The sequence below is a fragment of the Perna viridis genome, chromosome 4 (assembly GCF_037379345.1).
Source record: "Perna viridis isolate PV_CMFRI_1.1 ecotype Kerala chromosome 4, ASM3737934v1, whole genome shotgun sequence".
Lineage (NCBI taxonomy): Eukaryota > Metazoa > Mollusca > Bivalvia > Mytilida > Mytilidae > Perna > Perna viridis.
The window spans coordinates 33,289,206-33,314,518 of record NC_142448.1 but is presented as its reverse complement, the minus strand read 5'-3'; the positions used below and the strand labels follow the sequence as shown (position 1 = coordinate 33,314,518).

Sequence of the window (25,313 nt, the reverse complement as noted above, 5' to 3'; positions counted from 1 at the left end):
ATATAAGAACTTCAATTTCTCGAAATCCCGATAACTTGAACACATTTCAATGGTCCCTTGGAATTTCAAGCTAACAAGGTTTGACTGTACTTTAACAGTAATTAGAAAGATGATTTTTGCATAACACTGGTCAATAAGGGTATTAACTGTAATGGTTATGAGTGGAAGGTCTAAGAAATCAAGTGAATAAGGATTTGTTTATGTATATGAATGTTTAAGATGGGTCTAGGACATATGTGGGGCTTTTATCGGGATCCTGTTTAAGATGTTGGTCCTTGTACTTTTCCCTTTTGAGTACAAATGTGCCTTACCATTTCAGGGTACATCAAAGACAATGCCTTGGCTTGCTGAGCTTGTAGATGGGAATGAAGGATCATTGCAAGTCTTACCAGTACAGTGTCTGTGTGAATTTCTCCTACAAGATTCTGACTCCACCATGTTTGATTCTGAAGAAGACTCTACACAGACAGACAAACATAAAAGAAGGCAGGTCAGTATATTGTAATTTGGGTTTTAGTCATTAGCTTTTGATGATGTATAGAACTCATGTAAAGGGTAATTGATCAGTTAATTAATATTTTGTATACATGAATATATGCATATGATATTTTTACGGTAAGTTTATTTTACATATGAATATGTTGTATTTAATGATTGATTTTACAAGTTTGAGTCTCTGGTATACAGTTCTATTTGTCTATAAAGTTTTAAGTTTCCATCAGTGAACATTTCTGTTTAGAAAATGAAGAAGAAAGAACAGTTACTGAAGCATCTACAGAGCTTGGTTCATGGAGAATCAACACAAGAAGATTCAGCAGGACAGGTCCTAGACTATTTCCTCAAGAGACTTTCTTCACAACAACCCTCCAATAGACTTCTTGCTATAAAGGTAGAGTATATGAGAATGTCTGGAAGTATCTACAGATTTAATGATGGGTTTATCAACATGACATTTTTCTTTATAAATATTTGGGAAATATAGCTTAAAAACAATGATAGTTACAAAATCTGCACTTCACTTCATTTTAATGTTATCTGAAGTTTTCTAGCACTCACTTCTCATGGCAAAAGATTGCTGAATATGACAAGAATTGATACTGTGAATGTACTATTGTTTGTGGGATACCAATTTTCATGGTTTTAGTGGGTAGGCCGAACTACGAAATTTAATTCCCAAAGAAAAGGAGATTTCCATTGATGTGTATACTAAACACCTTAAAACCATGAATTTAAGAATCCATGAACATGTGTTCCTTCCCTAATCCATGAAAATTGTTATCCATGAATTCAAGTACTTTCACATATTCAAGTTCATTGGGAAATCAGAATAAGTAACAGAATGTATTTAAGTTGCCTGTTTCTTTATTAAAGTTTTATGATTCCTTTCATACATAGACATAGAAACATATTTTTCTGAATAGGGCCTTTGGATGGTGTTGTCGGAGAAACCTATGGATGAAATGATGGAGATTGATTACATCAGCCAATCAAAACACACCTGGCTTCTGACTGACCTTCCAAAGATTCCTGTCTTTAATCAGGTCAAAGATCAGATCTGTACAGCCATTAGACAGGTAAAACTTATAAACCAATCAAAACACAGCTAGCATCTGTCTGACCTTCCAAAAACTCTAAGTCTTTGAACTCAGTCAAATATGAACAGCTTTTACGCTAGTAAGATTACCTAAGGAGGTAGACCTAGGGTAAGGGACATAACTCTTGAAATCATTGATATGTTTGTATCATATTCAATTTCACCAAAGCCTTGCAAGCTTTCCCTTGAAACAGAATGAAATCAGTCCAAGTTACTTAAATGCTTACATGGGATTGAGTATAATGGTGAATGCAAATGTTCCAATGATTTGTAAGAGTTGTGTCCCTTACCCTAGGTCTACCTTCTTTACAAAGGAAATGTTCGATCTGACACATGTGTCAAAATGACAAAGTTTTTTAAGGCAGACATCTTTCCTTTACACAACTCTTATCATATCTGGTACTTAGATCAGTAGCAGTGATTTATGCCCTTTTCACTATGGACTGTTTTAATTCATGACCATGTCATTTTACAGATTTTGAGTGTATAGATTGTCATTTCTATGACTAGTTCAGCAAATTTGGTCTAGATTTGAAGATATTTCATTCCTGTTTCACATGTAAAGTAGATATGCTATGTTAATCTGCATTAAGAAAAATAACTGGTTGCCTTAAGAGAAATTTGCCTGAGCTGAGGTGTAGAAAATGTGTCCAGGAGCCAATTTTAGCAAAACTTTATTGTGTTGACTTGTTAAATGTTACCAGGAATGACATTTAATTATTACATGTAGCTTGTTTGTTTATGAAAACGTTTATTTCTAGGCATGCCAGATTGAGACAGATCCATCACTGATCAGTTCATACATTATGTTCCTTTCTAACCAATCAAAAGACTTGACTTTGCAGCAGCTTGATGATGTTGTTTTGGTAGGTGTTAAGGGGCTTTTACAGTACTTTTTAAATTTTAAGAGTAAAAAAAGGATTGTATATGGCATATCTGATTTGTGTGTGATTTGGACACTTGCATTGACATGATTCTGTGAAGGAAAGGAGGGGAACTCCCACTACATGTATTTGTGATAATTATACCATTACTTGTAAACTAGAGGGCTATGTTGCATTTACATGTACTTTATCTTTCTATTTGTATATTCATCTGATTAAGAACTGGGCAGAAACTCATTTTTGTTCAACTATTCATTTGCACCTTTGGTACATGTATTGCATGTATTATGTCTTCCATTACAACTGTATTTCTATAATTCAGTTAACTGGAGAAGAATTTAGAATGTGTTGTTACTGCTTTACACCAAGTTTCTGAAATGAAGGAGGTTGATTTGGTCTTAAGTCACAAAAGTGTATCTTAGTAAGGTTATACATGTATGTCTTTCTGTATTCTATTATTTGTTATGTCAGTACCATAAATATGTCTTGTTTTACTAATAAGATTACTTTACTCTTTAGGACATGGCACAGCTTATAGTTGAAAGGAATACGATAATAAACCACATCTTACCTGAGGAAGGGAGAGAAAATTCACCTGAGACACACCAGACATTAAAGTCTCTCATCATGTTATATAATAGTTACCTGAAGAAAGCTAAAGAACCACAACAGGAAGGCTATTCATGGGTGTGTAAACTTATTATAGCGAGTTATATAGTTAACTTCGGGGAATAGAGTTGGTCTTCCCTCGAATGACTGACCATTACCTGGTGAAATGCCTAAGATAGTAAACTGGAAAATTAAAAAGGAGATTGAAACTTTATACCATTTAATTGGTATTTTAATCTGAATTAAATAGAAAATTTGAATCTCTGAATCTCCTTATCCAGTTAAATACCTATAATGAAATTGTCCTGATATCTTTTACAGTCGAACACACAGGACCAGATATTGTTACAATGGAAAGGAGGTGATTCAGCCACGATGCATATTCTGGTGGTTCACGCCATGATAATACTGCTTACATATGGTGCCCCTAATTGTAAGTACATGTGATATATCATGTATCTTTTGTTGCATTTTAGGATGATTAAGTGAATGAATTCATTGGCAGTATTATAAAATGTAGGCTTTCAAAAGAAGTGTCTACTGTATTTTTAAATGTTTAAGTGTACAGACATTTAGTTCCAGTTTTTTAGTTCTCTGATGTAATATCATTTTGCATAGTAGTACTATGTCATATATACTCATCTTGATATGGGTAGCACATTTTTAAAGACAGAAACCAGATCACTCATATTTTTGTTAACTTATGCTTCATAAGTTTTAGATTAGGCACAAACACGGAGTCTGTTTTTTTTGCAGGTGAAAGTCAATATGAAGAACTATTAGAAACCTGGTTCCCTGTAGATGGAAGCCCTCCCTCTGCTTTCCTCCTTGATACTTCAGAGGAAGCTTTACTATTACCAGATTGGCTGAAACTCAGAATGATCAGATCACATGTACAACAATTAGTTGATGTTGGTAGGTGCTTTTGCATGTGTAGCAATTTAGCAAGTTTTTCTGAATATAGACAGAAATGTATACAAAATAATGAATCAAGTAAATGTCCATTAGGCAGTCAACCCAATAGTAAATATCCTTAAAAACAACAAAGACAAAAAATTTGGCTTTCATTATTGTCTTTAAAAGCTATTGGCATAAAGGTTTTTGTCATTCAGCCAAATAAAATAAAGTCAGGGATGATCTTTTACAGTTAATTGATCATTTTATGAATAACATTCACTGTCTTTAATATATCAACAGTTTTAAAAAATGAATTGAACTTATCCTATGTAGAATGTCTATTTTATACACTCTTTTAGATCATAGAGAACTGACAGTTCATAAATAATGTTCATGGTCTCCATTTCCTTTTCTACAGCTCTTCAGGATATAGAGCCCAGTCAACTGCTCCTTTTCATTCAGTCTTTTGGTATACCTATGAAGAGCATGACCTCACTTCTTGCCTGTCTAGACAAGTCTGTGATCTCTGACCCTGGACAATTGGAAGAGTCAGTAGAGGATAAGCAGTATATGGCACAGCTGATAGAAATACAACACATGAGAGGAGCTAAAGGGGGAGAAGTCTTCTACAAGTTGTTGAAACAGGGAGATCTAGCTTCTAATTTAGGTACTGCTAATTTCAGTGAATATTGTAAAACCTGTCTAAAACAAACTGATTTTGCACTGTAGAATTTGTTTTGTTTAGACAGGTGTTTTGCACTGTAGAATTTGTTTTGTTTAGACAGGTGTTCTGCACTGTAGAATTTTTTTAGTCAGATGTTCTGTATGATTAGGTTTAAGATTTAAACTGATATTAAGGGACTTCTAAAAGTGTCTGATTTAAACAGGTTTTGGGTTTATTCAGAGTTCAGTTTAGGCTAAAAACCACTAATTCCACTTCCCATAGGCTTCTATGCTAATTTCACAATATTCAATGGCTTCTCTTGACTTTACCTTAACTTTAACCTGCAGAGGACTATATATCAGCATGATTCTACATATGTCAGCTCACAATCCTCAGAATGGCATGTGGGGTTAGCAGACTTGCAGTGCAGTACTGGTCACCGGAAGTGAAGGGTCTGTAAATAGCATGGGAAATCCCAGTGTTTTCACAAGATAGGGGTATATTTAAAAATCATTATGGAGATTAGGCTTCACATCACAAGAAGCAAAATGCACCTATAAAATGTACAGAAATGTTTTTCCTTTCAGAAACTGTTTAAATTTTTTAAATAAGATGAGAACTTTTTTCACAGCACTATGAGGAACAGGGGTAATTTCTGCGTAGGACTATTTTTGCGTACATTCCAAATGCTCATTGGTTGAATTGGTGGTCTGTAACCTTTAGACAGGTTTCCTTGTATTTATATTACTTCATTCTATGACTGGATTGTAATCAGGAAAAGCAGACCTTGATAAAAGAAACAATAAGCTGGACTTTTCCTGTTATCGCAAAACATACATGTAAATTCACATTGAGCATAAATCATGTGTTAATACACAAACACTGAGTTTAATACATTAGATTGGAATTGAGTGTTCATTTAAAACAATTTTTACAACTGTGATTAGTCATTAAGAAAGATTTTTGTGTCACTGTGAAAGTAATTTTATTCATTGATAACTACATCATACAGAGGAATGAGAAATTTCTGTTGTGAGAATCAAATGTTTTTGTTTGCCACACCCACAAAAACAACATAATTGGTTTCCCACAAAATATACTTTTAGGAAATGCTTTACACTAAATTTTTAAGATGATTCCCTTATGAGCATTTTACAATTTCATATGTTTTAGTACATTTATGATAGGAATTTACTGTAAACTATGAATTTTTCCAAACAGTTTTATTTATATTTATTTATACCATTTTTGATGAAAGACCTGTTATACAAAAATAAATCAATGTGAATATTTCCTTTGAAGAGCATTATAACACGAATTGAGGAACAGCTATGAATTCATAACTGCATGAAATTAGATGGAACTGATGTTGGGATTTTTGTTTCGTTGAAAAACATGGCCGCCTTTACTAAAAATTGAACATAGGGGTCAGACAGTAGTTTTTCACATGTATCTCCTAAACCGTTAGGTGTAGCAAAATTCTGACAGGGTGAAAGTGTTCAGCAGGATGAGATCTATTGCTGGTCAAATTTTGGTTTTAATCCATTAAGGTCTCACTAACCACTTCTAACGTTTCCATTACTTTACATGTTAAAAAAGTAATTTTCAAAGTCTCACTGTGAATTCCCAGGACAAATGACATCTTAAAGTTGCATACCGTTGCGAAGCTTGGAAAATAAGGCTTCCAAAATCATTATGCTAATGGTACGATGATAGTAGAAATTCTTCACAAAATTTACTTGAATAAATAATACTGAAAATCCACATTTTTACCTGTTCTGCTAACTGACAGCATGGAGGCAAATTACTCACACATGTAAACAATATTCATACACTTTTGTAGTTAATTACATATATGATTTTAAAGTACACATTCTCAGCTTCATTTTGACTACTTTTAATCATAATACACACAAATAATGCACTTACAATGCATGTCTCGGTTCAGTGTGTTTTTGGTACTACATAGGGGGGTGGCCATTTGACCCGGAAGTGGTTAGTGAGACCTAAGCCATGTTGGAGTTATTGCCCTTTTCAAAGATTTTTGCTATTTTTAATGTTATTTCTTTCAAAAATCTTCTCCTCTGACATTATTTGATCAATTGAATCCAAACTTGGTACAAATGTTCCTTGGTGTATCCTGCATAGAACTGATGTTGGGGTTTTTGATCTGTCAAAAAACATGGCAGTCGTTACTAAAAATAGAACAGGGGTCAGACAGTAGTTTTTCACATATATCACAAAAACCGTTAGGTTTAGCCAAATTCTTTCAATAGCTGAAATAATCCATATTATTAGGACTACAAAAGTTTTCAGAGATAAAAGTTGTCAGATGACTCCTTGTAAGAGTTATTGCCCTTGAAAGGGGAAAAATATAACAGTTTTCAGTCAATATCTTGAAAACTATGATAGATAGAAAGAAACTTTCAGTTGTTGAAAAGCTCTTATGATTAGTCCTACCAAAGACTTCTTGAGTCAAAGTTGTTGGACAATTTCTTGTTAAATTTATTGCCTTTGAAAGGCAAAATTCAACCAGATGAGCGATTCAGGTTCCTGGGAGCCTCTTGTTAAGTATTGTAATAAAAACTTAAAATGGAACTAATGTATGTGTCCTTCTACAGCAGCTACAAAGGATGTAGAGATGAAGGACAAGGCACCAAGGATAAGTGGCTGGTGGCAAAAATCACATTTACATAAAACTACAGCTGCCTGGGATAAAGAACAAATACAGACTCTCTTGTTTAAGGTATATAGGTAAAAAGAAAAGGGGGGTGGTTAAAGCATTACATGTATATGTATATTGTGTGTATTGTAATTCACTAAGAAATGTTAGATGGAGGAAAAGGGAACAGAATATATAGCAACAGTTGTCTTGATAAAGGACATTTACAATCCCTTTTATTTTAAAAAAAGGAGTCAAAAGGAAATGGGTTGAATGTTACTAATTCAATGTAATACAGATAAATTGGGTACAAATATACCCACACACACAGTGCATTGTAGGGTGTTGAACAGATGTAACATTAGAAAAGGGAAAATACTGACATTACTATCTGATTTAAACTTAAAACTGCATTTATGAATGTTCTGATGAAGACTTAGTACTTGTTACATGTATAGTTTCTGTTTTCATGTTTTTTTTAAATACATGAATTTTACAATTTTGACAGGTGTATTGTGGGAAGACATCATCAGATGATCATAAGAACTATCAGACCTTACTTACTGTAGGTATATGAGTAAGGGTTCTTAGTAACAATAATTTTATGTATTAATTATTTTGTGAAACTTATAGCTCAATGATAAATTGATTTTTCATACTTGAAAAAGATAAGGTTTGAGAGGTAAACAAAACATCTCTAATAAAAAAATTTTTATCACTTACACTCAAGTTAAATGAAACAGTGAGTATATTTAACTAGAAATGAAATATTGTTATAAAATGTCCATGCACTCATTGTCGAAGTTAGTCTGCTCAATAATTAGAACCATACATGTTAAACTCACCCATATCAAATTCTTCTTAGAGATTATATATGTAGTGCATGGCATTTTGTAACATAGTGAAATAAAATTTTAATGATTTTTTATAGCATTTGTCATTTTGGTTTCATTATCTGTCTTTTTTAGACAATCTCAAGACCAGCTAACCTCTCTATAATGCAGAATATTGTAACAGGAGTTTTAGAGGTAAGTTGATGGTCAGAAATATGAAAATGTACCTATTAAGTAAGTCTTAGATAATTCTAACTGTTTGTGACATCAATCAAACTCCAAGACTTGGAGTTACAATTGAAGTTAAAGAACTTCTCAGACTTAAGAATTTTCTTAAATGTTTTCTGTCACTGGGACTGAATTTTCTTGGAGCTTTTATAAAGCATATACATGTGAATCAAATAAGAAACCACACAGAAAAATATTAATTGATCATGTGAAATACCACATACTTGGTGATTTTCATGTCAGCTATTGATTTAATATTGGCTTTGCAATGTTATTTAGGGTATGTCTCTCAGTATAATTTTACCATGACAATTACACACACTCAGTACCTAATAAACATTCTAATTTCTTTTTTGATGTTTCATTTTTTAACATATGATAAAGAAAATACTTGATTTATTTTTATCTTTGACAACTATTATCTCAATTAAGGAGGTAGACCTAGGGTAAGGGACAACTCTTACAAATCAGCATTTGTATTCAGCATTTTACATCAGTTTCATGTAAGCATCAAAGTAACTTGGATTGATTTTATTCTGTTTCAAATGGAAGCTTGATAGGTTTATATTAAATTGTACAAGATACAAAGTGATATCTATGTATTAATAATTTTATAGGAAAGAGCTTCTACATCCTATAATGTAGATGCTCTGAAACAGAAATGGGTCAAAATTGATATGTTGGAAGTGACGTAAATTAGAAATTGACATTACTTAGGAAGTGATAGATTTTACTTTTTATGGCAGATCCACTACATGTGTCATTGGAAGTATCATATATTCTCATATGTCAAGACATAACCCATTACAAGTACAAATAGCTCTTCACCTCATTTGCAAAGCTTAAAATCATGTTAATATTTTTTTACTAATAAAGCATGCATGTTATGGATATACAGTGAAACCTCCAAACCAGCCACCACTGGGACAAGAGGAAATGGCTGCCCGTTTTGTAATAAATAGAAACATATTCTACATTGTTTCCATTTATGTGTTCTATAACCCAACAAGTTGTCAGTTTTCTGGTCGAGGCATGTTTAATGCCAATTCAAAATTTTAGCCCTTTTGTTACATTTCAAAGCTTGCATCATTTGTAAATGATTTGATTTTATAAACGGTATTGCCGACAAAATAATGTTTACGGTTTTGAAAGAATGTGTATTAAAGATCAAAGGGCTGTTGATGGTAATTAATAATTTGTATTGTTTTAGTAAATTAGTTTAATAATTTCACCTATTGATTGTTTTGGCTTGGGTACAGGTCACATTAATTGACAGTTTAAAGATCGTACTATTAAATGACCCCAATTGCCTGATGAGTGTACACACCAATTAACACCCAACCAGTGACAAAATGTGGTCTGGATTAGATATGTTGTTTTAACTTCTGTCCCCGTCAATTATCATCTGTCCACTGTTGAAATGCAAACAAGTCAGTGTATGAATTACTAATTACATAATATTACATAATCGTTTACAGTTTTGTTGACACATTTATTACAGGTGAATAATAACCATTCGGCCAGAATTGAGAGGTTGTTTTTACTTGAATTATATATTTAAAATTGTGAAAAACCGGCCGACGTATGGTTTCTATGGGATGGCCTGTCTATTGAAGACAAAACACACAGGTTTGAAGGTATATCGGCAAGAACCTTTGAACACGGCCAGTTTGTGGGGAAGACCAGTTTTCTAAGGGACTGGTTTGGAGAAGTTTCACTGTAGTAATTCTATTGATGTGGCTAAACTGCTTCAGAAAATATAAATAATGGCTTTCTGTAATAGAAATGAAATAAAGACTTTGTTAATTTTAATTTCAGCTTATGGTAGGACCTGAACGTGAGAAGTTTGTTAAAGGAATATTGACAAACCCCAAGTCTTGTCCCCTGTTCAAGATCATGGTATCACACAGTGTAAGTGTTGATGTTAACTGTTAACATGGCATATTTATTTTCTGGTTTTTTTTTTGTTTTTTTTGTTTTTTGTTTTTTTTTTTGTAAGCCATCATTTTTGACAGACACACTTTAGTGGATGCCAGTTTGTCTGTCAGCCCACACAATTTATAACTCAAAAAAGAATAGAGGAATCTTAATTGTTGCATGTAAGGAGTTATGTTCATGATGTTATCCAGCTTCTTCATGAAATCACTTGACTTGTGCATGTTATAATATCCACACAGCTTAGTGTGAGTGTAGAGCAATCAGAGAATTTTGTTCCTATATTATTGGGAAAGAGAGGTAGGAAAAATCAGATTGAGCTGTTGGCATTGAGTATTTATTTTTATTTTTGCAGACTGGCCTTGGACAAGCCCTAGACTTATTGATGCAGAAGCTCTCTGAAGTATCACATAATCAGAAGTCTGTATTGAAGCCCATCTTAGTGAAATATCAGAGGGAGAGAGGGTTAAAAGAAGTGGATAAAGAACAGGAAAAGCTTACTGGTACACCAGAAACAATTGTACAGGGTATGTTTTAAATTTTGTAGTGTATGAGATTTGAAATTTTAGGGATTGAAATGGAAGAAGACATTGCATCCAATTTCTGATCAAATTTTGGGAAGGCAGCAAATTTTTTGTTGGTGAAAAGTTATTGAATCCAAAGACAGTTGAACCTTGATGTGTCAAACTTGGAAGAGTCAAATTCTTGGATAACTCAAACTAATTTCAAAGTCCCAGCAAAACTCCCTTAACTCCAATACAATTCTATGTCGGATGACTGGAACTTGGAGGAAGCAAAATCTCAGATAACTCAAAGTTTTCAATCAGTTCCCTTGATAGGACTTCAAGGATGTCACAAAATCTACTAATAAGTTGTTAAACTGATTGCTTTATTACAAACAGTGATTAAGGTTTGTTTTTACAATGATTAGTGTGGCTTTTAAAATTATTTGTTGACACTCTTTATGGCTTGATTTGTGTATTTAGTTAACCCAAAATAATGTGTCTAGTGAACAGAAACAAATTTGTATTAATCGCATGTTGGAATTCACACTAATAGTGATATCGGATATTTTGATTAAAAAAGAAAAAAAAGATGGTATCTGAACATTTAAAATTTTAAATAAAACACTTAACAGACAACAGTAAGTGTATTTCAACGACTACATTCATTTCACTTGTGAATCAGCAATTTTATCATAGTAATGTAGAGGTCGACGAGTATGACAATACTCCTGATGATCAACTTAGGACGTTTTTGATGTAGAAAAGATAAACAGGGAATTTCCCTAAAACACTCAGTGTTGTTCAACATTTAAAACATGATAAACAAAACATAATAGATATCTTCCGATATGAAACGCAAGACACCATGAAGTACCCTGCATAGTGAAGTACAAGTACATGTGCAAGCACAACAAATGATGTAATGCAGAAACAATCATCGACCAAACTATTTCTGGATTCTACTTGACCTCAAATGACTCGAAACTTGGATAACTCAAACATTTTTTTCTGGTCCCTTCAACTTTGACTTAACGAGGTTCGACTGTATGAGAATTTAACTATGTTCAGATTTATAGCCTTGTCCATCTTTCTGTCCTTTTGTCATGCCACAACAAACACTGTTACAAGTTATTTCATACACTTGTAAAGATTGAGATGATATTTGGTATTTGTATTTTGATGGGTTACAGATCAAGTTTAAGTTTCATTTCTATACACTAATTTTCAATAGAATTTACCATTGGAGTCGTTCCAGTAAAGCATATGAGGGAAAAGGGGAAGGCACTTTATTCTTTGTATATGGGTGGGTGTTCAGGTCTCTTTACAAATTAGACAGTTTAATACAGAACATTAATAGAACTTCTGGTGAAAAAGTGCCTTCCCTGGGTACCTCATATCTTTCGATGGAACAGCCTTTATAAAATGACACTTTTCTAAATTCTACACATTAATTTTCAAGTTTTAGATTTTAACCTTACTAAGAGACCCAAAGACCGACCGGTATTTTTAGTATGGGAACGTGTTTGGGTTGTTAAATAGTTAATACTGTCTGCATGGGACTTTGACTGTATTGTAGGCCTTATAAATCAGTCAGGAGAAGGGAAACAGACACTTGAAACCTTGATGAAGAGCTGTATGAAGGGTTTAATAAGAGCTGATCAAAATACAAAAGCTACTGAGGTTGCTTGTATGGCCATTCTTAGCAGGTAATTTCACAATAACTGTAACAAGTGGGAGGTGAATTTGTGGACAGAAGGAACAATTATAAGAGAGTAATAGGAAACCTATGATATTTCAAAGCAGGTTTTACCTCCAATTTTAAAATATATCTCATATTCAATTTATTACAGGTGAACAATAACCGGAATTGAGAGGTTGTTTTTATTTGAAGTCTGTAACTAAAACTGTGAAAAACCGGCCGATGTATGGTTTTAGGGGGTGGCCGGTCTATAGAAGACAGAACGTGCAGGTTTTAAGGTTTTTTGGCGGGAATTTTGAAAACGGCCGGTTTGAAGGAAAGACCGGTTTTCTGAGGGTCCGGTTAGGAGAAGTTTCACTGTACTAGGAAACCTATGATATTTCAAAGCAGCTTTTACCTCCATTTTTAAAATATATCACATATTCAGTATGGTAGCGGTATCTGAGTATTGGAAAGAGGATTGCATATTGTACCAAAATTTGGTTTAGATAAGTTTTGTAACGTAAGATGTGGAATTTCCAAAAGAAGCAAATTGAATTTTCTAATGTACTATTTTTTCTGCATTTCAGTGAAAACTCTTTGATGACACGGGGAATGTCAACACTGCTAGTTGATTGGTTAGAATTACTAGATCCAGAAATAGTCCAGGTTGTCCCAGATCTTGAACGGCAACTTCTTTTTGCCAAACAGAACACTTCAGGGATTACTTCCCCCGTTAGCCCATCAGGAGTTAGTTCCCCTAACTGTAGAGCATTCCTTCTTGCCATGTTAACCCATCAGACTAGCTGGTCATCCCTCCATCAATGTATTCATACTGTTTTGAGACAAAATTCTTTAAATAGGTATGTATAAACTAAGCAAAAGTAAGTATAGGGTTTGCTTTGATTATAAATACATTTATGGATTAGAACTATATTCTAGTAAGTTATTGGGAAACATACTGTTTGAAATAGATAGAAATTATAGTTTGTAATTCAGTGACATGGGTGTTATTGTGAACCATATTGTTTGAAGGGATCAAATAGATAGAAATTATGGTCTGTAATTCAGTGACATGGGTGTTATTGGGAACCATATTGTTTGAAGGGATCAAATAGTTAGAAATTATAGTCTGTAAATTCAGGGATATGGGTGTTATTGGGAACCATACTGTTAGAAGGGATCAAATAGATAGAAATTATAGTCTGTACTTAGTGACATGGGGTATATTTACTTGCTCAGCAAAAAGTTGTTTATTTGCTCATCATTTGTGGCAAAATTGAGTGTTGGGCAAATGGCAATATTTGAGAATTCCAAGTCATCACAGTAAAATGGACATTAGTTTTGAACTGTCATAGTAATGACAGTCCATACTAATACAAGCAGCTATCATGTTGTATGAGTCACTTATTTCAAGTTACAGTGAATTTGATAATTGAAACATAAATGTGTTTATATAATTAAGTAGTTAAAAACTTAATGTATTAGAGAAATTCAGAAAGCAACTAAAACTGTTTCTCATAACAAAATTTCATTTTCATGTCAACTTTATAAAAACACAAAAAATTGTAGCGATAGTTCATGTCAGATGTTTTATTTGACAGTTATGACCCTACAGCTGTATTGGATTTTCTCTGGGCTTGTCTACAAATTCCTAAAATATGGAGAGGAAGAGAACAAAAACTACCAAAGGTTTGTATTACTCTGTCTTATCATATATTGTATATAGATCTTGTGGAAAGAACATACAAGTAATCCTGTCTAATCCATACAAGACTTATTTATGAAGGTTGTAAAACAAGGATATTTTCCATTTTATAACTTATATGCGTCAGTTTACATTGAATTATAGAAATATGTGTAAAAAAATAAATTCTACTGCATGAATTATTTTTGAAATGCATGAAATTTAGAAAAGCAGTTATTTTCACTAAGTTGTTGTTTTGTTTTGTTTTTTTTTAATTTTATTATTCATTCATTACCAACATCATCATGTCAGTGACGTGGTCTTGGGTAGGAGTCAACAAGAGGCATGAACAGTTAAAGTGATATTGGTTTATTTATTCTGATTCCTGCCTTCTATTTCTTTTTTTTCTGTGGTATATAATTCCTAGAGAAATATGGAAAGATATCTAAAGAAGGTGATTTGTGTTGGCATACCACTGGATATGACTGAACTTAATTTAATCTCTTTTTTTCTCTTCTGCATTGTCTCTAACAAATCCCCTCATCATTTTAGAACCATCAACCAGAAGATATACTTGCATTGGCCCCTCAGCATATCATATCAATAGTAGAGTTCATAGTTCAGGAGGTGACCATGACAACAGAAAAGTTAGCAGACGACAGCTCTGCAGAGGAGAGAATCAAACTTAGAAGTAAACTGTTGATGTCCTGCATCAGAGAAAATGAGTTGTCCATGAAATGTGCCATTAAACATGTCGTCACAGCCATTAATGATAATAGGTATGGTAATTATTCTGCTAAGACAACAGAAATAGTAGATTTCTTTCACACTCCTTTACAGAAAGTTTCTTCAATTATATTGGGTTCAAATGTTGTGAAATCCTGACATTGCAACGGGAGCCAAGGGAACAGAAACTTGATTTGATTGCAACAAAGAATTTGTTAATGATTTATATATTATAAAAGCATTTCAGATATTTTCATGTTTGGAGACATATTTCTTGTAGCCTTCAGATCCAAAATTCTTCCTTTGTCTAGTATAAAACCATAAAACCAGTTTCTACCAGATTCAACGTAACTGGCAAATGTGAAAGTTGTCTGTTGAAAAATTATCTTAAGTTTTACAATGTTCTTTGCTTTGTCATTGCGTCATAAAATTTTAACAGTTGTTCGAACTATCGTAGAATCTTGCTTGGACTAAAACAAATTTCAGTATGGAATCTTTCATTTGAAGAAATTGTTAATGTTAAGTCTGCAGTCAAGATAGGTCAAATTTGAAATTTGAAATTTCTATCCTTTGTATTACATTGAAATAATTGTATTTTATATATTTTTGAGTCTCTCATTATATCCTCTTTTTCCTTTATGTTATGAACTTTGTTAAATGAATTCGATATTTTGTAAAAGAAAAAAAAACAATGAATTTCAACCAATTGAAATTATTTTACATGGTGTATGAAAATTAATCACTGCTCACAAAAGTAAAATTTAGATATTAGATATTGATAGCCTGTCTCATTACTTAATATTTTTTTCATACCTTTTTTAAGAAATAAAAGTGTATATGAACATGTCCTACTAGAGCTGTACTCCCAGTGCCCTAAAGTCCTCCTAATGATGCCAGACTCTGATGTATCTCTCACTGACATCAAAACTTCACAAACATTTATGACAAAGGTAAGAAATTGATGTACTTTTCAGCACTGTAATTTCAGTAGACAAGAGAAATAAACATTATATTATATCCCCACTCAACTACATGGGTGGTAAATTCATCTTGTAAGTCAGCCATGCATCAATCTGAATTTTGTAGAAATTATCTCATTTCCCACGGATGGATTAATTTAAAATTTAGTATGTGGCTTTACAAAGATGGGGCTTATGTTGTAAGTGATTTTGGTTGTTGTTGTACAAAATAAACTTGCTGTAGGAGTGAGGGTATATCTAGCTTAACAATCCATCAAATAACTTTGAAAATGACAAGAAAAGCATTCAAAAGTCAAAATTTCATAAGTTAAAACTAGCAGTTCCTTTTTTTAAGGGGGGAGGGGGGTGTGGGCATTGATTTTTACATGTAAAATTGAATTGGCATCATGGAAAATAAAAATGAATATGTATTCACAAAACTGAATCAGTGTATTTTCGTTGTTCATAAAAAAATTTTCAAGTTAACCAATGAAAACTTATTTTACATTCTGTCTTGGGTTTATTTCAGGTTGACTTGGTATCTCACAGATTACTATCAGGACTAGGGCAAGCGGGACATGGGAAGAGGCACGAAGACAGAATGGCTGATGCCACAATGGCATGTAAAAAATTGGCTGTGCAGCATCCAGTATTACTTCTAAGGTAAACAATGTATTGACTACAGTCAAATCTGTCTTAGCGATCACCTGAATTCAGCAATAATAAAACACTTTGCTGCTGTCTGTCCTGTGGTGTGAGGTTTCCCCATTGTTCATGGAAGACATATTGTTGTCCCTTTGACACATTCACCATATCCATTCTTCTTATGTTTGATTAAATTCTGTATGTAATGCACTCTATGTAAAATTATCCTGTATTATGTGACCGAGATTTTGCTCTCCCTTGGCAGGTCACTGATGACAGATTTGATGTGTAAACATTTGATGTATATACTGTAGAGACACTATGGAGTTAAAATTTCTTGGTTTTTGATAAAAAAAAAAAAAGTTTTTTTAATTTATAGGGATAAATTTTTGTGGTTTTAACTTTGAAAAAGTTTTTTTTCAGTTGATTGCTTAATTTCATTTATATTTATTATCCATGTTAGAAACAAAAAAACAGAGAATAGCAAGTCACCTGGTAGTATAAAATCATTAACATTTTTGGCACCAGAATTGTTAACATGTCTCAGATTAGATAATCTGTGACATAACCTTTCAATTTTACACTTTCTGATTTTAAGTTGAAGTCAAGAATTAATTTTTTTGAATAACACATTTATTTATTGAAAGATGTTTACAATGATTTTATTTTGTAGGCAATTACCATTGATAGCAGCTTTACTGAAGGGTAAAACAGATTTCAAGTTTGGTGAAATGAGACACAAGAACTATGTTCTATTGTTTACCCATATACAGGCCTTGTTAGAGAACCTACAACCTCATGTATTCTACAAAGATATGACATCATTGGAGGATATCATTGGCTCATACTTCTCTTTAATACAGGTGAGAGTTCAAAGGTCACATGTTGTTTGATATGACTTGCATATTTTTTGTTTTGATTTTTGGGAGGGGGGTTACATAGTGCAAGTTTACTTTAAGCTTTAATTGTGAACCTCCTACCAAATGTATACTATTAAATAGCATCTGACCTTTTAGAGAATATCATTAACTTAATCATCCCACTTATGAGGGTCAGAGTTCAGAATTATGAAATAAACTAACTTTCTGATTCAGGTGAGAAATATTAAATGGTTGTAGAATTGTGTCTAAAAAGTAATGTATAGACGAGTCAGAGTTTGAATCACTCAATCAGTGAAGCTAAGACTCCTTTCAATTTAGATTTTTGCATGTAAAAAATGTTTTTATGAAAAGTACCATTAGACTTACTGGATATGTATAATACTGTATAACAAATAATATAATATGAAATTAGTTTGAAATGTAGCAAGCTCAGTTGTTTTAATTTACTTTTTCCACTTCATTTCCACTACTAGCTTTGACTTCTTATCACAATTTTAATGCACATGGCAAAAACTTTTGATTTCTTTCAATGCAAGAGAAACCCATTTTATAGTGGAAAACTTGCAATGTACCTGATTCAGTGTAATTAGAGTTTTAAAAAATAGTTTAGTACATGTATGTCCATTACAGCAATTAAATACATGTAAATGGTGATCTAAAGAGTTCCTGTAAACAATGAAATTCAAATATGTTTATCTCATTCAGTATTCCAATTATTGATAGATTTCAGCTATATGTACATGTGTAAAATACTTATTTTTACAGAACCATGGTAATGAGAAGGTATTAGTCCCAATTATTGCTAAATTCATCAAGTTTCTGAACAAATTTGTCACTTGTCAACCACAACAGTCTGTAGTTATGTTACAGAAATATGTCAAATTGTTAAGGTAGGTATTACATGCCCTTTTCACACCCCATGCAGTGAGTCAGAGGTATATAGTGATCCTCGTCACCATCTGTGTAAGGGAATTACCACTTGGTTTTTATAAGGGGGCTAGCATCAAATTTGAAACAAAAAGGCAGGATTGAAATTTTGAATTTTTAAAAAAGCAGGATCTATTTTTGTTCTAATATTTCTCGTTAATATTAAAATTGCGCTGAAGAGTAAGAAAGGCAGGATAGATGATAAAATTCAAATTGTTAACCCTAGGATTCAGAAACGGTAAAAAATGCTGGTCATTGACTGACAAATTTTGCAAATGTCCGACAACCATTTTCCAATATCAGACATAAAAAAAATTGTCAACCCTTATAAATTACAGTCAGCGTGGTTTTATTACTTTATAAACATCCTGGCTATCTGTCTCCTAATTGTTTATTGGAAATTATTTGATAGGTGTAGGTCAATATTAATTAGCCAATATGCAGCCACCTGTGACTGCAATTTTACCTGTAACTGATTAGTTGATTGCATAATTAAATCAATGCTACACATGCAGCACCACTGCGTATACAAATTAATTGAAGTGACTCTGAGAATATTCATACATTAGTTACTTGATTTGAATAAGAAAAAGATTGACAAATCCATTTTCCCACCGATTTTTCAGAGGTAACAAAAGCACAAGGTGCTGAAACTACGAATCAATCGTAGTTTGTTATTATTAATTCATCGATTGAATCTTTATAATACAGAAGTCAACAACCCATTCAAATCATTATACAAAATGATTTTCATTTTTAAAATAATCAACATTTTTTTTTCATCACCTAGAAGTTTTCAGCTGTTTGCCGATGTGATGAAAAAGTCCGAGAGACACGATGTTTTGTTTACATGTCAGAACATCCACGTGTGGTTGAAACCAAACTTGTTCACGTGTTCAGATATTTTGTAAAAGACAGAGTATGTGTTGGAATAACACAAATTCCAATATTTATCTTTAAATAACTACAGAAAGGGTTTTTGAAAGTTTATTCTCAATCTAGGTAGGTAAAAGACTGACACAAACGTCTGCTGAAATTTGATAAAATGTCCGATATGGGCTATCAATATTTCCGTACCTTTGCTCCCTTCTCATCCATCTAACATGCTTTGGGATTCTTTTTAAAGTTTTTAATTGATCCACTGAACCATTTGTTTTCAAATGAAAACACAATGCTATAGACTATTAAAAAAAAACTGAGTAAAGAGTATATTGCATAGTACACTTTAAATCCTCTTTTTTTATCATCAAATCAAGAATATTGCAGTTGTTACTAAGCTCTGGTATTTTGTTTTGATGTTGCCATTTGTTATATGGACTTTCGTTCTTTTTACTATTGCCTGGAGTTTTTCCCAATCAATTATTAATAGCATAATTAATTGGAAAGAGTAAATAACCAAAATATTATCACGAGTGCGGAAGGAACGTCTAGATTTAATGAGTGTGCAGAACATGTGTGAAACAAGTTTCGCTCACACGTTAAATCTAGGCGTTCTTCGTCACTCGTGATTTAAATCCTCAAGCGTTCTTGGCACGAGTGAAAATGTTAAGGTTATCCACCATAACCAATTGATTATCCTATTTATTATATAGATTTTCTTCATAATTTATCGATATTTTCAATATGAATTTTAAAATTCTGTGATTGGCAGATTGATATCAAAGCTGTGACATTTTGGGGGGAGAAAGTTTGAGAGTGAAATTACCAAATTTATTTCACAGTGTGAATTATCGAAATTTATTACACTGGGAACATTCGATAAAACACTGGTATCTACACAAGTTATTACCATCCATTTACCAAATGTGAGTTTAACAAAAATGTGGAATGTTAGACTCTTTGTGAACAAGATCAACTTTTCTAGTTTGAATTGGACGAGGAACTCACATTCACATTTTATGGCTTTGTCAGATCCTATATATTACCATTATCAGATGAAGCACCAACTATTGATCAAAAGTCTTCCTTAATTTTGTTTTTTTATCAGTTTATGAATTTAACTTTTTTGTCTCCAGTATTTTGAAAACCCATACATAAGTCTTAAAACTTTTCTAAGTTTATCTTTTCTTAACTTATTTGTATGGAAGTATTGCCATTCAGTTCTGTAGTTATTTTATTTTCTAAAGTTCTTGATAAAGTGTTATAATTTGTTATATCAATTTCAGTGATGTCTCATCCCTTTATCCAGAAATGGTTGGCTTAAAATCATTACTTGCTGGTTTAAGCCTGCCTACGCAAAACAAGGGACACAAGTCTCCTGTACCAGAATCTCAGTTACCTGCCCTTCCTCCACGACCATCTTCTCCTTATACTTCAAGTCAGCTGGCTCCTTTTGTAAAAAAATTCAAAGGAACCAGTCAAGGTAAGTTTTGTGTAGTACTTATGAATGATAAATTGTTTAAAGGGTAATCAAGGGAACCAAGGTTATAGCAGTAATCAAAAGAATGTAATCCAGGGACAAAGACCAGACATGGAAAACAGACATACACAACAAAGAACATAAAGTAACTAAAATCATACATACAAAGTAACAAAAGTAAATGAGCAACTCGGACTCCACTAAAAACTGGGAGCATAGACCAGGTGCACCGGTAGGGTAAGCGTCCTCTGCAAAGAATGATAATTAAACAATGCAGTGATGAAACAGGAAGTACCCCTACAACAGTAACTGCATCAGTAAATACATGAACATGATAAAATACAACAAGAAAGCGAAGCCTTTAACCTTCAATTTGAATACAAATTGTATGAAAACACTAATCATTTGATAGGGAGGAAATTGTATTGCAATTTTCTATAACTTCCTACAGAAACTTAACTCTTAAAGTAATTTGATTCTACTTCATATTAAAAATACTGGAAAGTTTTCTTAGTACAAATGAGGGTTAACAATTGTATAAACACACTAGCAGTTTACTCTTTGTTGAGGAAAATGTTACTACTCTTTCAGCCAGAGATGGTGTTATTGTAGTTGTATTTATCAGCTGTAATCAATTACTTTTTGTTCAAGTACTCATTGTAATCATTAATCACCCTAAGATCTTATTATGTGTAACTTAATGTAATACAATTGAAATGAATATTCATAATGTTGATATTCTATAACTTCATGACCAATAAGTACTATATATATATTTGTTATTTAAAATGTATGACCTTTCTGATTTTAGATGTGTTTGATGTTTTGAGAGAACTTGATGAGTTTTCTAAGAGAAAGGTTGACATTCTAGAACATTTCATTGTAAGTTATGAAATTATAAAAGAGCTATACATGTACTTTATCAAGCATTTCATATGCCTAACTCACTGTTGAACCTTTTCCTAAGATGTATTTATCCCTTGAGCAGCATAAAATCTATTTTATGCCTTACCAAGCATCTCTTCTGTGAATATATGTATAATTCATTTTGTTGATTCTTTTGTACATGTATATATCATGTATTTATGGTTTTGAAAAAATACTTAAAATCCTGTTTTATTTGATTTATAAGTTAACAAAATATGTCAATAACATCGTCATGCAAAATCGCCCGCAATTTTATGATGGATTGCAGGAGATCTCCCACACTTAGATTTGACTAGGTTAACAGGTATGTTGAGCAGTCATTCTACAACTCTTACAAAATGATTATGTGTATATATGATAATCAATGTCACATTTAAAATAAACATCTTAAATCTAATACATGAAAAGAAAAAGCAAGTTGATATTGCCTGAAATGTTGGTTAATGTTGAAAGCAATATCACTTCAAAAGAGCAGTCAAATTATCTGTAATTCCCTATACATTAGCAACTATTGTGTTCATTGACATTTTATTGAGAAATCTGAAGCGGGCATAACTGTGTGGTATTGCCCTTGGCATTATCATGTAGTAATGCCCTCTTGACATTTTAACAAACATTAATGAATACCACATGACTATGTTTTTACCAATAAGAATACTCCATAGCTCATACACCTCTGATATGAAATAATGTGGTATCTATTTCTACTGTTTTGGGAGATATAATTGAAACCTGTCACTCCCTATCTAAAACAAGGATGTGACACCTAGGTCATGTTTTCACTACTCAGTAGGATTGGCATGATTCTTTGGTAAAACATGTATTGAAGTACAATAAAGATAAATTGCTTTGACTTGAAGTAGGACTTCAGCGCTATGGACACTTAAATTTATTATCCTTTTATTGTAGATTCATTTGAAAGAGAAGTTGGATGACTGTAATGATCAGATTAGAAACACTGCCTTTAACTTGGTGATGAGACACATTAGACAACATCCAGGGTAAATATATGTTACATTTCCCTCTTGGAAGATCGGTAGTTTCCTAATCAAGTCCCTATTTGAAATTTGGGATTTCTTCCATGAGTGTGAGAAATTCTATCTAGGATATGAGTTTAGCACTATGGAACAAATCATAAGAAAGGTAAATTCTCACATGAAAGGCAGAAAAAAATCCAAGAGATTCACTAATGAGTGTAAATACCGAACTCTATTGTAAAACACTAGGATTTGCAAGCAGTTTATGTGTAATCATAGAAAAAGGTGAACCGTGTACCACTACCATTATTGTAACATTATTAACTTGTCTGTGATGTTTTTGTTACCTCTATGAACATCTACTATCATGTGACATTGATGTTTGAAATAGCCACAATGATAGGATTGAAATAGCCACAATGATAGGATTTTTACCCATATAAGACAGTCATGCCCCTTTTTCAATGGAAAATTGTCTTATGTCAAAGAAAAATTTGATTTCTTTTAAATTGAGTTAAATTTGCATTTTCTATACTGTACATTTTAAATGCATTATCAATTAATAGCATAATAGAATGTGAAATTATTGTATATCAGCTCATCAAAGATCTTAATTAATACTTTAATTTTTTATTGCTAATTGAAAAGGAATACTAGGAAAGTATTAACTTTTGTGGGGTACTGATTTTTGCTATTTTTGCAGTGGACAAATAAGAGCGAAAAATAGTACCTACAAAATGGGTTTTAACCACTTTGAAACACTTATCATTCTGTAAATCGCAAAATGATACCCACAAATATGCTCACTTGACAGACTTTGCAAAAATTAACAACTGTGAAACTTTCATCTGTTTGCAGTATTTTTATTGTAATGACAGGGCTTAGAACTTATTCAAGTTTACTCCAGAAATAAAAGACAATTGTTTCAAATTTTCTAATAAATAAGTGGTGGGATCATTGAAGTTCAATTCATATTTGCTTGTTTATTCAAAATGATGGTTTGAATGAAATGTCATCTATTTTTCAGCACTGCCACAGACTTTGTAGCTTTATATATTCAGTGTCTAGACCATTACAGCCCAGATGTTGTAACCAGTGCTCTCAAAGTTTTACCAGAGTTCTGTGTTCTTTGTCAAGGTAATCAATAAAGGATCCACCCCTATTCTCTGTGAAACATAAGATATATAAGATACAAATAACTAGATGGACAGGGTGTACAGAATTATATCATGTCCAATAAATATAACATGAACTTGCTACATGTATTTCATTTTACTATTGATTAGGTATTTAAAGGGCAAAACAAACAATCTGCTGTGGGATCTAGATTTTAATCAATACACATGTAGGGATTTTCTTTATATGAAGTCGGGTGCATGTTAAGGTAAAGAAGATATATATATATATGAAGTACCAGGTTACATGTATAGCATAGGTTAAACACTAGGATTTACGCCGGCAATTGGGCTTCATTCACATTGTCTGTCTGTCTGTCTGTAAGTACACATGTATAAGAATTCTGTTCATGTGTCTCTCAGCTTCTTCTCAGCAAAATGTCCAAGTATATTTAGGTTTTACATGATGAGTGCTGGTTACAAATATTTAGGAGACCATGATTAGAATGAGGAACATAGTATCTGTAATCCAGGGAGGAAGGACGAAATACTGTAAATAACATGAATACATTCATTAGCTAAAGGAGAATAGGTTATACTTCCTAAATATTGCATTTTGGAGATTTGAAGTAAGTTCTGAATAACATTGTGTAAAATATCTTGGTAATGAAGCTGGAAAAGATGATGATATTAACAAGCTTCATTACTTTTAGATCAGTCCAGTTTAATCCTGCAGAAAGCCTTTTGTGTGGGAACATCAACCTCTATAGACAGTGGACCATACATAACAGAGACATTACAACTACTCAACTTAGATACCATGAACACATGATAGTAACCTGAGGTTTTGTGTCAGCCATATTCCACCAAGTTAATTACAGTTATTCAACTATGAATACATTATGGGATACCACCGAATCCTGATATATGATCATCATAAATTGCATTATACTTCCATTGGTGTACCTGCGAAATGGTATACATTCAAGTGAACCAAGCTTTCAAGACCTTGTTAAGCATTTTTTCATGTAGACAGTTCTCATCATTAATAATAAATGGGAAGTTTCATTTTGAAATTAACATTTCTGTACTCCAATGTGGTTTACAAGGTCATGTTCAATTAACTGAAATGTTGTTGTTTTGTTACGATTATAAGTGCTATTTGTAATTTTTGTCATAAAAATGAAAATATAATTAATACTTAATATGCTTTTGGTTGTTATTGTCAACTAGGAAATATTTTACAAATACATGTACATGTATGTGATGAAGATGTGACACCCTACATAGGTTAATATGTAGGTTACAAAATTTCACTAAAATTCACTCAAACAACCATTGTCATTTGAAAAGAAATGAAAGGCTCTCAAGAACCTCAATGGCTCACCTGAGTTGAGAAGCTACATTCTATTTTTTTGTGAAAGACCCAACGTTTTTTTTTCAGGGGTGAAAAATCCCAATAGTTATTTTGTGCAGGATACTCTAAGAAACAATCATACCAACTTTCATTGAATTCTGCCAGTAGTTTCTGAGAAAAAGCAAAACACATCCAAAAAGGCCAATGACACGAACTTGGGTCAACAAAAAACAGATAGATCTCGTCATTTTGAACATGATTTG

General features: G+C 32.6%; 1 protein-coding gene across 1 annotated transcript in view; it reads left to right on the top strand.

The window, feature by feature from the left end:
* Positions 1–24,898, top strand: part of LOC148619816 (integrator complex subunit 1-like) — a 43,076-nt gene extending 18,178 nt beyond the window's left edge. Inside the window, exons 20-45 of the mRNA XM_088580127.1 lie at positions 320–490; positions 740–889; positions 1,422–1,574; positions 2,356–2,460; positions 2,998–3,165; positions 3,409–3,520; positions 3,844–4,002; positions 4,403–4,651; positions 7,270–7,394; positions 7,819–7,875; positions 8,279–8,338; positions 10,190–10,282; positions 10,662–10,833; positions 12,389–12,518; positions 13,081–13,353; positions 14,095–14,182; positions 14,730–14,956; positions 15,727–15,853; positions 16,392–16,525; positions 17,181–17,370; positions 18,154–18,278; positions 20,481–20,677; positions 21,486–21,556; positions 22,511–22,602; positions 23,606–23,715; positions 24,407–24,898. Coding sequence (XP_088436253.1) covers positions 320–490; positions 740–889; positions 1,422–1,574; positions 2,356–2,460; positions 2,998–3,165; positions 3,409–3,520; positions 3,844–4,002; positions 4,403–4,651; positions 7,270–7,394; positions 7,819–7,875; positions 8,279–8,338; positions 10,190–10,282; positions 10,662–10,833; positions 12,389–12,518; positions 13,081–13,353; positions 14,095–14,182; positions 14,730–14,956; positions 15,727–15,853; positions 16,392–16,525; positions 17,181–17,370; positions 18,154–18,278; positions 20,481–20,677; positions 21,486–21,556; positions 22,511–22,602; positions 23,606–23,715; positions 24,407–24,525 — 3,657 coding nt within the window. The 3' untranslated portion in view covers positions 24,526–24,898. The remainder of the gene's footprint in view (positions 1–319; positions 491–739; positions 890–1,421; positions 1,575–2,355; positions 2,461–2,997; positions 3,166–3,408; positions 3,521–3,843; positions 4,003–4,402; positions 4,652–7,269; positions 7,395–7,818; positions 7,876–8,278; positions 8,339–10,189; positions 10,283–10,661; positions 10,834–12,388; positions 12,519–13,080; positions 13,354–14,094; positions 14,183–14,729; positions 14,957–15,726; positions 15,854–16,391; positions 16,526–17,180; positions 17,371–18,153; positions 18,279–20,480; positions 20,678–21,485; positions 21,557–22,510; positions 22,603–23,605; positions 23,716–24,406) is intronic.
* Positions 24,899–25,313: the final 415 nt, after the last annotated feature.